Source organism: Liolophura sinensis, chromosome 1 (genome assembly GCF_032854445.1).
Source record: "Liolophura sinensis isolate JHLJ2023 chromosome 1, CUHK_Ljap_v2, whole genome shotgun sequence".
NCBI lineage: Eukaryota > Metazoa > Mollusca > Polyplacophora > Chitonida > Chitonidae > Liolophura > Liolophura sinensis.
In genome coordinates this window covers 34828123-34844845 of record NC_088295.1, presented here as the reverse complement: position 1 = coordinate 34844845, position 16723 = coordinate 34828123, and the positions used below count along the sequence as shown (strand labels likewise).

General features: G+C 36.7%; 1 protein-coding gene across 1 annotated transcript in view; it reads right to left on the bottom strand.

Moving 5' to 3' along the window:
* Positions 1 to 4832: 4832 nt before the first annotated feature.
* Positions 4833 to 16723, bottom strand: part of LOC135481670 (cadherin-23-like) — a 54636-nt gene continuing 42745 nt past the window's right edge. Inside the window, exons 31-38 of the mRNA XM_064761378.1 lie at positions 16406 to 16474; positions 15960 to 16026; positions 15354 to 15481; positions 14618 to 14658; positions 12590 to 12604; positions 9165 to 9228; positions 5502 to 5558; positions 4833 to 5109 (exon numbers count right to left, since the gene is read on the bottom strand). Coding sequence (XP_064617448.1) covers positions 4833 to 5109; positions 5502 to 5558; positions 9165 to 9228; positions 12590 to 12604; positions 14618 to 14658; positions 15354 to 15481; positions 15960 to 16026; positions 16406 to 16474 — 718 coding nt within the window. The remainder of the gene's footprint in view (positions 5110 to 5501; positions 5559 to 9164; positions 9229 to 12589; positions 12605 to 14617; positions 14659 to 15353; positions 15482 to 15959; positions 16027 to 16405; positions 16475 to 16723) is intronic.

Sequence of the window (16723 nt, the reverse complement as noted above, 5' to 3'; positions counted from 1 at the left end):
CTAATATCATAAATGTTTCCATAAGTAATGCCTCTGTCAATCATAAATGTTTGGTATTTTGGAGAAGAATCTACATTCTGACAATAAACTTACTATCAAATTCAAGTAGCATTGGGTGCGTACTCATTGTCGAAAGAGAACCCCAGAACATGCTAAGTTATGGTTAAAACCCTATAGAGGAATATGTTTATAGAGGGATATGCTGGCGTTCAAATTGATGACCACATCTCTGAGACGATGGATAAGTCAGTAGTACACCTAGGAATGTACGTATGCATGCTTGGGTTTTTACGTTTCAGACATATCACGAAGAGGAGTCATTAGCAGTAATCAAGCGCTTCCGCCTCAGAAGTATCATGTCGACGACGCCGGACATGACACCCACCCAGTCACATTATACCGACAACAGCATACTTTGGAGGATATACCTGGATCCTGGGGCAAGAAAAAAACACGATTTTGGCAACATCTTGGAGCATTTTTTGTTGACTATCAACTTGCGTTTGCCTGTAAATGTGAAAACGCGTGGCCCTGAAGTTGCAGTAATCATTATTTGATTGGTGTTTAGCGCCATACTTAAAAATATTCCATGCGACGTCGGCCAGCATTTATGGTGGGAGCTGTAATTATGAACGAACGAATGAATGAATAAACTTAAGGCCACAGTGGAAGTATATCAGCCATTCTGTGGCGACCGTAATTATGATTCATATTAGTTACTAACAAGTATGATGTTTATTCAGGTTTCATCACTTTCATGCTCAGTATAGGCTGAAAGACATGGGTATAATACCCTAGCTGAATTAGGTCCCCGTCTACATGTATTATTCATTACACCTGTAGTGCAGTAGCTATACCCAGAACACACACCCTTGGCAGATTAGTCCGGCTGTGTGCTTGGCGTAAATCCAGATCACCAAATCGCCGTAATATTCCATATAACTCTCTACACACTAGAATATATGGTGTGTCCAAATTGGTTGGCATTTTGCACTCTACAGGGGAACAATGTATTTTAAAAATCCAAATCGAGTTTATATCCCATAATGGCTACGACAAACCAGGACCACTTTCACAAAACTTGCCTAACACCTATTTCATTCTACTTTCTCCTCAGAAATCATTTCGCCCCTTAGAGTATTATCCTATTCCACGTCAATTCCAGCGATGAAAGTTTTGTGAGAGCGGTCAAACGAAACTCCTCAAAAGATCTAGTGCACCCCAAATAGATCTCATTATATACTTAAATATACCAAAATTGTGAAAAACAGTGGAATATTGAGTCCTAGTATCCCAACTTATCCTCTACCTTAACCGCTTTGAAAGCTAGGCTGGGAAAATGGAACAGATCTTAGATCTACGGTGGTCCCAATAGACAACAGGGTATCTCTGCGCGCAAGACATAGGACTTTGCGGCCAGGAAAAAAAGGCAAGTTATGTTCCCCGTATACTATTAAAAATCATTATTTTACAAATACAAGTTACACGTGAATGTGTCCTTGAGTGGGAGACAAAATGCATGTGCAGTGACCTTTGTCCGGTTTCATACAGACTAAATAAACTCCAGTCTTAATATAGTAAATGATAAATAATAATGTTTGATTGGTGTTTTACGCCGTACTCAAGAATATTTCACTTATACGACGGCGATCAGCATTATGGTGTGAGGAAAATGGACAAAGCCCCGGGAAACCCACGACCATCCGCAGGCTGCTGGAAGACCTTCCCATGTACGACCGGAGAGGAAGCCAGCATGAGCTGGACTTGAACTCAAACCGACCGCATTGGTTAGAGACTCTTTGGGTTATTGCACCGCGCTAGCGTGCTAACCACCTCGGCCCCAAACGATAAACCAACGCCATACTTAAGACTGTTTTACTTATATGACGGCGGTTATATGGCTTATGGGGTGGGGTGGGGTGGGGTGAGACCGAAGCTGAATTACGTAAAAAAAAGAAAAGAGTTACATTTTTTCAGTATAAATATATTTACTTCCATATCAGATTTTCTATGCATAGAACAACCGTCGATGTATCACATAATAACAATGTAATCATAGCGTGGCATAGGCTATAGCACCAGGCCACAATTTATCAGGTGTACATACATACAAGACATCCGTTACACAATCTTCAAATAGTCTCTGTCAACAGATATATAATATACATATCGAATACAATACACACGTATTAACCATAGTATAAAAAGAGGTCTGTACAATTCAATAATTATGATATGCTTCGTTATTGCGGGAATCAAATAGTCATGATGGGAGAGTCTTCAAGACTCGAAAGAGAATGGGGGTAACATTGGGGGAACTATGAATCAAGAGCTCGCCAGGTTTGCGGCGAGACAAATGAATGAAAGACCCAAGACCATTACAGCAATTTGAAATGGGCCTATGGATCTCTGGGAAAAAACAATGACAAGCAACTGTTGTGCATGCAACAGGCGAAAACATGTCTTTGCGGACGGCCGAGCAAGGGGGCATGCAGAACATGCCAGCGCTTCAATCTATCTCACGTGCTGACACAAGAAGCAAAGCAACTTAAACATTTATCTTGTTAGGTTGACATAAAGCATGTTCCCTGAAAAAGATGTCTGATAGATAAGAAGGCCACAGGATTGCCACGGATATTAACTCTAATATGGTGTGCACAGTACTGGACACTTACAAAAATTTCAGGCACTTATCCATGCCCACGTTATCAAACTTATTCATTTACTGGTATCCAAACGATCTCCAACACATTTAACTTTAAACAGTAAAACAGCAAAGGTTCATTATTATTTTTTAAAAAACGCAGCGAGGTCATCAAGATTTAATTTAGCTTCAACTAAAACTCTAAATTAACTTCATTTAACCTTTCAAAATTCTCATTACAGTTTACCAATCCTACCACTGCTTTTCACCTCTCTTTTCTTCTCAAGAGGTGACATATTTAGCACTGTGTTTCAAATTTGTTGGGAGAATTGGTCTGTAAAACACTTAGGATCACTTGACTGTATAGACATGCAATACTGTTCATGCACACACTAACACGTCATTAACCGAAGAAAAAATAAAAAAAAAAACAGTATAAAAAAGAAAAAGAACCACTAGTCCGTACACAAAACATATAACTTCCTTGTAGCCACACAGAAAGCAGCAACTAAAACATAGACATCGAAGCACTAGATAAATACTTATGAAAACATATTTAAAATTATCATAAATTATCTAAAATCCAAAAAACAAGAACACATACAAAAACCTACTTTGACATGCATAAATTGTTGATTCCAGTGTCCAAGGTTTTTACTGAAACATTGTTGTCGATGTCTGTACTTGTGAATAAGGGGGTTTCCCAACTCAACTCACACTGCATACATGTACTTCCGCAGTAATGACTCCAGTGGCATTTCCACAATCATGTCTTATGTTTTGTATGCTCTATCCTTTACATGTACAAACCAGCCTAACAGTGATAATCACCAGCAGACACTATACATAATTAAAGACTCTCCAGGCATACCAAACAAGACAGGAGACATGAATAACCTTAAACAAGCACCCAATTGTCATTACTTCTACTCTTTGGAATGTTCTGACAGATCCAGCTGTCAGCAAGAAATCTCTAAGCTTTTCATGTTGTGCAATGACTGAAACACACCATTTTCTGAAAAACAGAGCTTCAAGCTAATTTGGTCACAAGAACCTTAAATGCTTGCTGATTGGATCAGTGTTAATGTACTGCATTCATGTTGTACACATCTAGGCACAAAGCAGTGAAAAAGAAAAACAAAAAAAACACAAATAAACACAATTCCTAAAACAGCAGCAAACATTAACAAATATAAGCATTGAGACAGATGTTAATGCCAGGTTACCCACAGCAGACATTGTTTTTTGGAATTTGTTAATGTCTATACATTGTTTATTCCAAGACAGTTCACTCTGATTACTGAAAAACAACAATAATTTTGCAACATATGTAACCTGTTATACACTTCAACACAATACCGTCAGCTAACTTCATAGCAAAGAGGGAAAGAGGATAGAAAAGCACCACAAAATTCCATCTTTTTAACCTTCATGATAAACTTTACATCGAAAAATTCCCATTAACCGTGTGCTGTCTTGGGAAAATGGTGATTGCTCTGACATGATGACCTTAAAGCATAACACAGAACCCATCTTCACTTTTCTTTAGAAGGTTGTTTCTCAAAGAGATCATAACGTGGCACTGACATTTAAAAAAACTTAGACGCTTTCAAGGTCAACTGGATAAAACTGCAGTCTGATAGCAATAGGTGGACCAGTTCTCACTGTTAACTGTAGTCATCAAGTATATCAAATGTAATTCCAATGACTTGTCTGTAATAATGAACAATCCTCAGCCAAAGTTCTTGGACCACTTCCAGCAGTTGCAAAAGATACGCCTAAATATACAATAACTATAATTGATTCACTTAACTTCCTGATGTTAATACAGCAAATGCCACTGTTACACAGGGATAAGCGATGTAGAAAACTTTAGGTAAGGAAAACAATAATACCAGAATTGACAAAAATGCGGAAAACAGAAAGCAATGCCACAAACAGCTTACATTTGCATTGCCTTGGACTAGTTCAATGCTGAAAAGCAACACCTAAGTGATAAGCATACGATTCAGCTGCAAGTGTTATCTAGAAATGATATCACAACCGTTTTTTGTAGAAAATACATGTTACTGTACACATTTACACCCCACTGTGTTCATTCAAAGGCAGCATGGCCTCTGGTGGTGGCCAAGCCTCTAAAGTGAATCACAAAGTTGGGTAAGAATCACAAGACTTGCTCAGTTTGTAATTATATTTCTGTTGTCTGAAGACCGTTAACATTTTTGGTGTTGAACGACGACAAGCTGTCCACCGAACCATTGGTATACTTCACAGACCCATTCACAGCGTATTTGTCCGCGTTGTTGTTGACAATGTCTTTGTTTCTGTTGTTTTTGGAGGCTTCGTGCTCCTTGATGGCAGCGAAGTTTTCGTAGTCATCGTTATATAGGTCCAGTGACACCTCCTGCTCATCAAACTGGTTCTGAGAGGAGGCTTCTATCTCATTGGCATCAAGCGAGTTTTGGCTGGAATCAAAATAAAAACTCATTAACAGTCATACCACCTCAAAGGTATGGTGATTTCATATTGCACATTATAATACTACATGTAGCTACAATAGAAGTTGTATTGATGACCGGACTTTATGTGACAAACATACCTTCAATTGTTAACCCTGCCACAACCAGCTTTTTTCAGTTGTCTTCCATTACCAGAAAATTCACTTTTCACTCTTGGAATGATAGCAACAGTATTTGATACAGCATGGTTAAACTACAAATCTGTTATTTTGGTTGAAAATCAACCCTTGTGAATCCCTGCCACCGTAATTTGCTTACAGTGCTTTTTGCAATAGTCTTTCTACATCTAAAAAGCCTAAAAATGAAAGGTTTCAGAAAGGCAGAAAAACTCTACTTACCTGTTGTTGTCATCCAGGCCTAAATTGTCATACTTCTCCATCCAGATTGGATTTGATCTGCAGAGGAATACACACAGAGGTTAGTACACCAGGTGCTTCTCCAGTAATCATCCTCTACCATGCTAACAGGCCTATTATCACAGAAACTGAGATAAACTCAAATAACTATGAATAGAAGAAATTCAATGAAACCCTATTACAAAAGGTTACAAAATGCTAGTAAATAAATCAATGGACATAATAACTCAAATGATAATTGAATACTACATATATTTTGGGTATCAGGTTGAAATTAGGTAAAAAAAAAACTATGATTAAAAGGATATCAAACTTACGTTAGCTGAGAAAAACCTAATGCTAATCGTATAAATGTCACTAACCATTTTCTGTTTTTAATACCGCATATGTCAGAACATATTTCATACACAACTTTACCACACACATGTACACCTATGGTAACCTTTGCTTCACCAACTTCATACTACAACATTCATGTACCTAACAAAACCACAGGTACATTAACACTGAACAACTGTTGACATGCAGTGGAAACAGATCCAGAACACGTAATACGTCTTGTCATCTTACTACTAATGATCACACACACACACACACACACTTTCGCACACTGAACAAGTGTGAGATGTTAGGGGTAGCAGATACAGGTAGTATTACTCTCAAGGAGAGGATGGGCGCTGTGCTGACCAGAGTTATACAGGATCTCCAGTGTTAACATCAGCAGCCACCAAACATGTACACCATCTTCCTTGAACAGGGCACTGTCTTAATATGCAAGGGGAACTGATATCAGACAAACATTTACATGCTCCTATGTATTGGAATATTACAAACATTACAATTAATAAAACAACAGTTTTGGAAGTTAAGTGATGCAGTTCTTGAACTATATTGCTGACATCAAAAAGCAACTTATCACAAAAAGGCCCATAAGTCTTGTGACTCTTTTCAGCAGTCTTTTGCAATGGTGGTAGAGACAAAATGTGAAAATTTTTTTATCACTATGTGAAGTGGTTCTGTAGATATAATGATAATGTGGAAAGGTTTATGGACTGACGGACAATGCCATACCATAATAGGCTCCATAACAGAAGCGTAAAATACTTATTTTTAACTACAGATAATATACTAAGAGAGATGGATTTCATGCTATTAGATTTATCTCTTTATTATTGTCAATACTAACACTTATAATTTAATTTTATTTTAATTTATGCAAAACATATCTATCCTCAGACAATGATGACACAACAGAAATTCATATCAGCAAACATGAACACCTACAAAGATATGTATATATTTATAACATATTTTATACATAACAAAGACATAATGGCACAATGAAAAAGCTAAACAAATATTTCAATGAAAGAATACATCAACAGAGGAAAATGGATGTCTCAAATGAGAGGTAACTGTAAAAAGATGCGTGTTGGTAGACATGACTTTAGAATTTAGGAAAATGGTCTTTCTTTCTGTGTTTTATACGAGTGAGTGAAGGAGCGCTTGTGGTTTAACGTCGTACTTCACAAACGTCGTTCTTAACAATTTTTCAGTCATATGATGACGGAGGGGTCCTTAGAGGGCATTTTATGTGCCTCCTTTTTCGCAGGACAAATTTCCATCCCTCTTTTATCTAGTACTGCTTGACTGAGAATTACTTACCGAAGGCAAGTAAGCTGCCCCGCCCGAGCCATTATACTGATACGGGTCAACCAGTCGTTGCATTATCCCCTTAATGCGGAATGCCAAGCGAGAAAGTAACAACTTCCTCTTTTAAAGTCTTAGGTGTAACTCGACCTAAGATTGGGTCACACCTAGGTTTCATCCTGGATCTACTGCCCCAAAGCGAATGCTTTACCAACTGAGCTATCGTAGATGGTCTGTTTTATAAGATATTAGAACAGATGGGTCTCTTAAAGATGAGGGCACAGGGTGACAAGATTGAATTGGCCATGTACATGTAGCATGCAGGAGACTGGGAGAGGTTCTCACCACAGATTTTATTGCCAGCTAGGTGTTTAATAAATATAGGCATCTGCATTTAAACAGTTATTCAGGTGATCCGAAATTCATGATGACTTCTTTCAATATTCACATCTGGGTGATAATCATCTGAGCTCAACAGCACAAAATGCCATTCAGGCATGAACTCCTCTATTTACATTGAGGAAAGCAGCCTTACAATTCCAATCATTATATCATTGATAACTATAGGAATTAAATATCTTTAATCCTTGTACCTATTCAATTACAAAAACTCAAATCATATGAGTTCATGTTTATAAGTCTTCCATTTATAATATTATTTGAAGTGCAAAGGCAAACTTAATAAGGTTGACTGTTCATATATGCGTGATCACATGAATGCTTTCAACAATGTCAGCAAGTGATGAAAATGCAACCTGTTGTCAGTTTTTATAGGTGCTTGAACCTCTCCAGCCTATCAGAAACCACATGACTGACCACTTTATAACACTGTACAAACGATACCAAATAAAAAGGTAAAATAACAACAAAAAGTAGTGCTAAGAAAGTCATTACCCTAAAATCTTGTCTGGCCCATGACTACTCTGTTGAATTAGTATAGGAAAAAACTGGGTGTGAATATTAACAACTGATAAGGAGAGGGAAATTCAGGTGAAATATACCTGTATAATGTAACAGGTACATAAATATGAATGCCTGTTGAATGTCAATGTACCAGCAAAAACTATACGATGTATTCGCCGCACACGTACAGCAACAGAACCAACAAGCTATGCAATCAAGGTCTCCTAATAAATTGCTCAAAGAACTAGGTCTAACAAAGAAACGAAATACATCTAATTAAGAATGGTACCTTATTAAATTACAAATCAACCAATAAACTTATATCTGTATCTGTATAGACATGTCTGCTACAACAATTTAGTTCCAAGAAAATTATCGTCTTTATTATATGTCACACCTTCGAATGACTGAAAAATTGTACTACCCTAATTCTTCAACCTTTCGCACATAAAAGACCAACTATCAATGCAATTTATGCACATTTTTAATATGATTTTGGAGGCAAAACTACATTATCACTAAATATTGCCCTTCAGAACTTGCTTGAATCAACATCTTGCAAACATGTCCATCTATGCTCATGCAAGCAGGGAATACACCTGTAGTAACCAGATAGTTATTGATGAAAAAGATTGAAATATGCACACTACATACACATGCCAGCCCACATATGCCAAAACTAAAGCCTCAGTGTGACAAGAACATCAAAACACATACAGACGAGCATATGTGTGGTCATGTAAAGTTCATGATACCTATGGCAAGCTAGCAAGTTTACTTGTATATCTGGTCTGTGTTTAATGCCATACTCCGGAATTTCCAACTTATGTGACCGCAGTCAGCTTTATGAATGCATCTAACACAGGTATCAACACACCTAACTTTATTTCCAAAGACTCAATGAACCTATAAAGTATATATTAACTTTTCAATCTAGGTGTCATCCTTCCATAATTATATGCATAACTGTTCATCATTCCAAATTTGCAATAAACTTTGTTCCTTTGTTTGCGATAATAACCATGTTTGCAAATCATACTGTCTAGAGTCAATGTATACAGTGAGATATGGTAATCTGCTATCTTCACTTACCCTTCAAATGCATGGAGATTAGTTCCTGGCATATCCATCTTGTTCATTTCTGGTTCTTTTGCACCTAAAAAAAAAATATGTATGACAATGTAACAATCTGCACACAAAAAAAGTCAGCAATCATGTAGCCAACTGCTCCATGCTGCTTATTGCAACTTCTAGAGTGAAGATTTTATATACTGGTAATGTGCCCCAATTCCGTTCTACTGAAGCTAAATGTACAAATGAGCAATTCTTCCACAATAAAGAAAACACAACGATGCAACTGGTCAGCTAAAAACTGCATTACACTCATGCTGATTGTATATGTGACATTCAAAATATCTAGACAATGCATAACATATGAATTCTCTCTTAAAAAGACATGTTCTTGCTTTACACAACCTGGGGCAAAATATTTCAGCAGAATGGAGAGATGAAGTTGTCTGCATCAGATTTATTTCCTGTAGGTAAGGCCAAAAAGTCAGTTTGACCAACAAACTTATATATTTGTAAATGCCCCAATAAATCTGGTATCTGCACCAGGAAATATTATCATCACAGCGCTCCTATGTACCAAATCTGGAATATGAGCTATCATCATGATGTCTTCTAAAAACTAAATTTTTAAATTACACACCAGAATTGATGTAACAGTTCAAAGATTTATAAAGTAAGACCTTTTTTCAAGGGTTCTAAGAGACAAAATTGTCAGCAGCAAGAATTTTTGCTGGAATGACAGAAAAAAAATTGTTTTTGCACTATTTTTCAAAACTTGCATAAGAGACACTGAAAACACCCTGTAATTTGGTTGTCATGTGGCAGTGCAATTCGGACTAAAATTGCCGGAGCTTTACAGCTGAAGTATCTGGAGTTTAAGTCCATTATTTATTTGATTAGTGTTTTATGCTGTGCTCAAGAATATTTCACTTACTGCAGTCAGCATTATGATGGGAGGAAACCGGGCAGTCAGCATTATGATGGGAGGAAACCGGGCAGAGGAACTTCAATATTTCATATCCATAACTGACACTATAGGGCCAGTTGTCCAAAAGTGTATAAAAACCCAATCCAGATTACACCTTTGACATCAGCTTCATCCAAATACACGTACATATCAAATAGCTCTTAGTTTTAGACATAACTTATAGCAGGCTAGTATATGTCTTTATTACCCTTTTGAACACTTGGCCTTTTGAGTTCTCTTTCAAGAAATGACGGCATAAAAAGTGGAAATAAGTTGACAAAACATTCTCACAGCACTAGCTGTCATGCATTAACCAAGTTTCTGAGAAGTGGGAGCAAAACCCTTTAAGAGCAAAAGAAGACATAGAATTGAGAGGGGTTATACACATGTATTCAGGGGAGAATACTATGTTAAGTAATGTGTGCTAAAGTAGGTCATAGCCTATATGACATATCCCATACATATGATCACGTTGTGCACACATAACTTAACACAGTATTCTCCCCTGAACAGATGACTGAAGTCTAGAGGGTCAGAAGTGTATAAAACAAGCTACTTGGAACCATATATGGCCTGGAAACCAGAGTATAAAATCTCAGTGATGTTAAGTGAAGAAGTATGGAAAAGAAATAATGAAGATTAAATATCTGATTAACAAAATGAATACAAATCACACTAGCTGCAGAAAGTAAAACAGTGCTGCAGAGGAAAAGCTATGAAAAGTTGACTAAAAAAAAAAAACAAAAAAACAAAAACAAATGAATTTCTAATTATGGATAAGGTTGTTCCCACATCAATATAATACTGTCCATGGTGTTCACTTTGATCTTTGTTTCCCTTTATTTTTATGCCATAATGCCTGAAATGTACACACCAAGAGCTCTTCTCACTTTAGTCCAGAAGAGTTTCTCTGTATCGCAGTTATTCTTCACCCGAAGGTGTTTGTCTTCAAGGTCTTTGCACTTTGTACATGGTGCATAGTAAGGTTAGATACCACAAACAACACTACAAATGTCACAGAAAGACTGACATTCAATATGACCATTCTGTTCATCACAGAGCATTCTTAAATGCAGGAACACATATCTATATATACACCTACATGAACAGCAAAAGCTGTGAAAACCAACCATGACATTTCAAAAATGTTTTTTTTTTTGTTTGTTTTTGTTTGCAAGTATTGATAGAATATCCACTAGATTTATCCCAAAAATAGACCAAGTATAGAGTGCTGGGCAACAGGCTATCGTTGACAATCATTTCTTCCATAAGTGTCAAGCGGGGCGGGGAGGGGGGGATGGCTAGGTTACAGGAAACAGTGCTCTTGCCCCAGAAAATGTTTGATTAAACCTAATTATACATGTAGTCAAATACATGATATAGTGAACAAATCCTCATCAGCAGAAGTACTATGGGTTTCTCAGTTTTAAACCATTGCTTGTGGGATTTGTGTTTCACTTTGCTGTCTGGATTAATAACAGCAGGAGAGGCCTAACTGGATACGTGCTGTGTAGATGCACAGACAACACACCATGCAGTGTTCAGGACAAATAAATGGTTAACAGGTTCCAGTATATCAACTGGATTTTATGTATATTAAATCAATGAAAAAGTGGAGCACATCAACCAGCCAATGTTGACAGGATTCTTCCATATCAAAAGTCTGGTTTTCTCAAGTTTCACTGTGTACATATATTGATGAATATGTGCTTAATAACGGTCTTCATGCAAAACTGGTCTTCAATTTAACAGGTAAACAGAGAATACACAAATTCATATATGCATGACTGGAAACACTACAGCCTTCATGCAAACTGACCTTTCCTTTCATGTCCATTCTAGGTAATAACACAAGCATGCTTCAAGACAAAACATGTGGACTTCGAATAAGCTGATCTCATGCAATGCCGTGGATGACAAAGTTGTAAAAATAGTGAAAATCATCAAAATGTATGTGGAGAGAATTTGATCATCCATGAGTTTAGAGATTAATTCTTGTGCATGCTTTTAACATGACCCATACTGAATGTTACAAGCCATCTAACTTGTATGACAAGTTAATGTGGCATAATGTTGATTATAGGAATAAGCTGATAACCTTGGTAAGAAATCTGCCAACTCTGTCCAAAATGTGAATGTACCAAGCTTTTGTCACTACAAAAGAGTCACCCGAAGCCCTGGGCCCACTTGTACGAAGCCGCTTGACGTAACAAGCACATAACTATGATGACAACCAGCAAAGCTTGTAACCTGAAGTAAGTCTTGTACAAGTGGACCCAGGATGTTCAGCTATTAATTAACCTGCAGCTAATATCAATAATATCAATACAAATATAACTGTGCAAAAAAGCATACAAAATCAACAGGAACACAATAGACAGATTACAAATGAAGAACAAGCAGATTTGTTGAAACAGCCAAAAGACAGAAAACATGCACATGCATAAACTATAGAAAGAAATCAATCAGTGTGTTTTACCTATTCCAGTATTTACTGTTCAAAAGTAAAAGGCAAAGAAAGAACATTTATATAAACCCAAAACAAACAAGTGTGATCATGCAAGAAGTTGCTATCTGCGGTTAAAATTACTTGAGGCACAACAAACATGAAAATGCTTAAAATGCCCCAGTAATAAATCTACTATCAGTTAAGGATAACCAAGTCAAAGTAGCAACTATGTCCCACATACACAACCAGAGTTAGTCCACACACACAATTATCTTACTGGGTGCTCCATAAGCAGTAATAAAACCTTCAAACAAAGTCACACTAACACAGAATTTGCATTTTGATTTTTATACCATTCTCCTTAATGGAAAATTCAAGTATTGGCAGGATGATATTCTTTTCAAGCAATTCTACTTCACAAACGAAGTAATGGCACGGTCATGTTCTTCATTGGAGATTTTACTACTGCTCCCTGAATTATGCCCTCACAGAATGCTTATTTTACATGTTAATAATACGTAAAAAAGTTTTTTAGGATGTTCCTTATTCCCCAATATACAGTTTGAAACACACCAGAATCTCAGTCCCATATGCTATAACCATCTCACCCGTCATTTCCAATCACTCCTCACAATCAGGAACAACATTCAAACATTCCTTTTGCATAGCCCTATGTAATCTTTACTGCAGAAAATATATGCACATTCTTACAGCTTGGTGCGCACATATTTTTATTATCCATAACATAAAGTTGTTTATTTGTCTATATGCATTCCTGATGCAGTGATCTTTACCTGAGCATTTCATCTTAAGTGTTTCAGCCATCAAACACGACACACAAATGAGAACTGTTCACAGATCATGTACTTGTTAATCCTTGGGCCAAATTTCCATTCCAACAAGAAACAAAGTTGCATTATCTAAAGGGTCTGTTTTATAAATTACTGTACTGGGCCTAGAATTTTAGCCGTGATTAAATTACTCATTTTGCCTGATTCTTAGATAGGTGATTTAATGTTTGTTGTTAGGTACTGTAGAATGATATCTTTAAAAAATGCACAGAAAGGCCAAAAAGCCATTGCGGGAATTCACAGAAAAGCAAGTCTTTATAGTTTATTTTTATACAAATTATATATATATATATATCCCAATGTCAAATTCAGTTAATTCATAAAACTGGATGGTGATTACCCTGTTGGTTAACCAACCCATACCAAACACACAATACAGAACACGCATCAACCATCACCTCTTAACCCATAAAGCCTACCATACAAGTTTTCCTGCTTTTAACAGTATCTGAGAAACCTATAGACAAACAAAATTTCTGATAAAGTTTGACCTTTTTGAGTGGAGCACCCAGATTACAACTTTGCTCACTTTCGTTGTAAGCTATGGATCAATATAATATGCCTTTCAACCAGTTCCATTGTACATACATGAACAAGGTTGAAGACACAAAGTAAGAACAAAGGCAACCATTTTGTGCCAAAATATTATTTCATTATTTTTTCAAGAGTGGTGTTTCTAGATCCCCTATTAGTATTCCATTTTTATTTTTCCATGCATTCCAAACACCCAGCTGCCCATCTAATCTACCCCTGTGTTAACTACCATGTAAACCAGACAGGTTAGAGACCCCAACATTACCCTGTACCTACATTTTATTCACTGACCTAATAACCTGGGCCTGAAGATAACACTGATCCAACTGGGTACATTTACAATTAGCACAGATGTGCATAGAATAAAAATAAGCAGTTTTCTTTTTCCACCAAAAGAATGACATCCCAGTGCAAAAATGACATTCCCACCTTACAGTGGTGTCAGAATGATGTCAATCTATTGTGGTAACACTGTATGTTGAAATTAATATACGTGCAGTGTCTTAAAAAATTTCGTCTTTAATAGGTCAATGAATTGCTGCAGTGTTTAAATTTCAGTCTGATAATTTCCATGAGTTAGTTATGTAAACTGCTACAATATCCTTAAGATTTTTTATTCTCAACTTTGCCCCAATAAATTAATAAATGTCCATGATGAAGTGACTGTTCTTACCAAATGCCATAGCTGTGGCAGCTCTAAGTTTCCTCTTATACCTGAAACAAACAATAAAAAAAATGAATCTCAAAACTATTGGTATATATGGACAAGATCAACAGCTTCCCTATTTGAAATATATAATCTTCATTGCTACAAAATAAAAAGTCAATCTTACAACTGGCATATAAAAATCTTTTGGTTTTCATTACAGTTAAAAGTGACGCTGATTCAATAATTTGTGCCATCATTTGGCTCCTTGATATGGTGACTTCAACGTGCGGTTCCTTTAATACTTTTATATTTTTTGCATTTTACAGAGTAAGGTTCTCATCTTTACCAAAACATTCTTTCAAACACAATTTTCAGACTTTAAGAAAAAATAATATGCACCATTTTTCAAGTCCATAACAGAACAAATATTGATTTATTTATTTATTTGATTGGTGGAGTGAAGAATATTTCATTTATATGACGGTGGCCAGCATTGCAGTGGGAGGAAAACAGGAAGAGCCCAGGTGAAAACCCATGACCATCTGCAGGTTGCTGCAGACCTCAAGTTCGGACGGTGAGGAAGCCAGTATCAGCTTGACTTGAACTCACAGTGACCGCATTGCTGGGAGGCTCCTAGGTCATTGCGCCATGCTGGTGTGCTAACAAACTCGGCCACAGAGGTTCTTAGAACAAATAAGGCACTTGTCTACATTTAGCCAGGCTTAATTTGCATGAGTTCCTTTAAGGGTAGTAGACTTACTTTTTGCGACAGAAGAAGAAACTGAGCCCTAAGACGATGACAAGCATGGAGAGTAGGACGGCCACTAGGATTAGCACCATCTTAAGTGTGACCTCCTCAGATTGACCCTGAGTAGGACTCACAGCAGGCTGCAACACAAACACAACAGATAGTCAGCAATATTCACCATAAAAACTACATCATCAAGTGTTTGCCTAATCAACCATAAAATGAGAAGTCTCCATATGAAATTATTGCAGACAGTTTTTGTTATGTTGTAGTGACTCTTTATCAATAATTGCAAATTTCAGACGCACTTCTCACAGCGCAGGAAATACACCAGCATTCATACATTCAAACAGTGAAGGTTTCAACAATTGCTACTTTCAAACCCATTTCCATACCCCCCACTGTGGAGGCACTGTCGAGGTCTCTTCATAGGTGATTTACAAAGCAGACCAGCGCGTTAAATTTAATAAATGATTGTAACGGTTAGACAGGAGGAATCTCAGCATGGGGAACCATTGTTGAATTATTGCTGATTCACAGTATTAGGGCTGCTTCATAGTATTTATTTTTGTCTTCTTACAAACTATTCACCCACTGAAAACTATGACAAATACTTACCACCACTTCCACCACTGAATACTTCTTGTAGGTGTCTATGAGAAGTCGGATTTTGCTGTCTATCAGTCTGGAAATTCAAAGCTTATTGTATTAATAACAGCACCGATAATGCTAAAAGTTCTGACTCTGACCAATAAGAACAATATCATTTAGTTAAGGAAGCAGAAAATACATATATGCTAATGTGAACTTCAAAGCATCTTGATTATATTATTTCCAGAAACACACAAAAACAACTAACAACTAAATAAAGGGAAAAGACGTTTGTATATATCAGATAATATTTGGTATCCATACAGGGAGAATATAAAGAAACCATGCATACATATTCAGAGCATACCTGCTTGAGCACGGAATTTATCCATATTTCATGCATTTGATAAGTATAATTCCTGTTATATGTTAACCATTCCTTTATATAAGTATTCAACATGAATTATAGTCACCCTAATAATTCATCTCCATCTAGAACCCTTTGGGATTTTTTTTCCACTCCATGGATAAACAAGTCGGTTCTGAAACACAAGAAATGTAACATGAAGATATATATGTAATGCATAACAGAAACACTTGTACCATTGTTCTAAACAAACTGTACATAAGAATATGACAAGTAGGACTGAATGATTCAGATGTATGAATATGCAGCACCCCACATACCCCCTTCATATCCAAAAACATCTCAGCTAGTAGGATCCCTCTACACTACACAGACATATTGAACAACATCTCAGCTATTAGGATCCCTCTACAATATAGACATG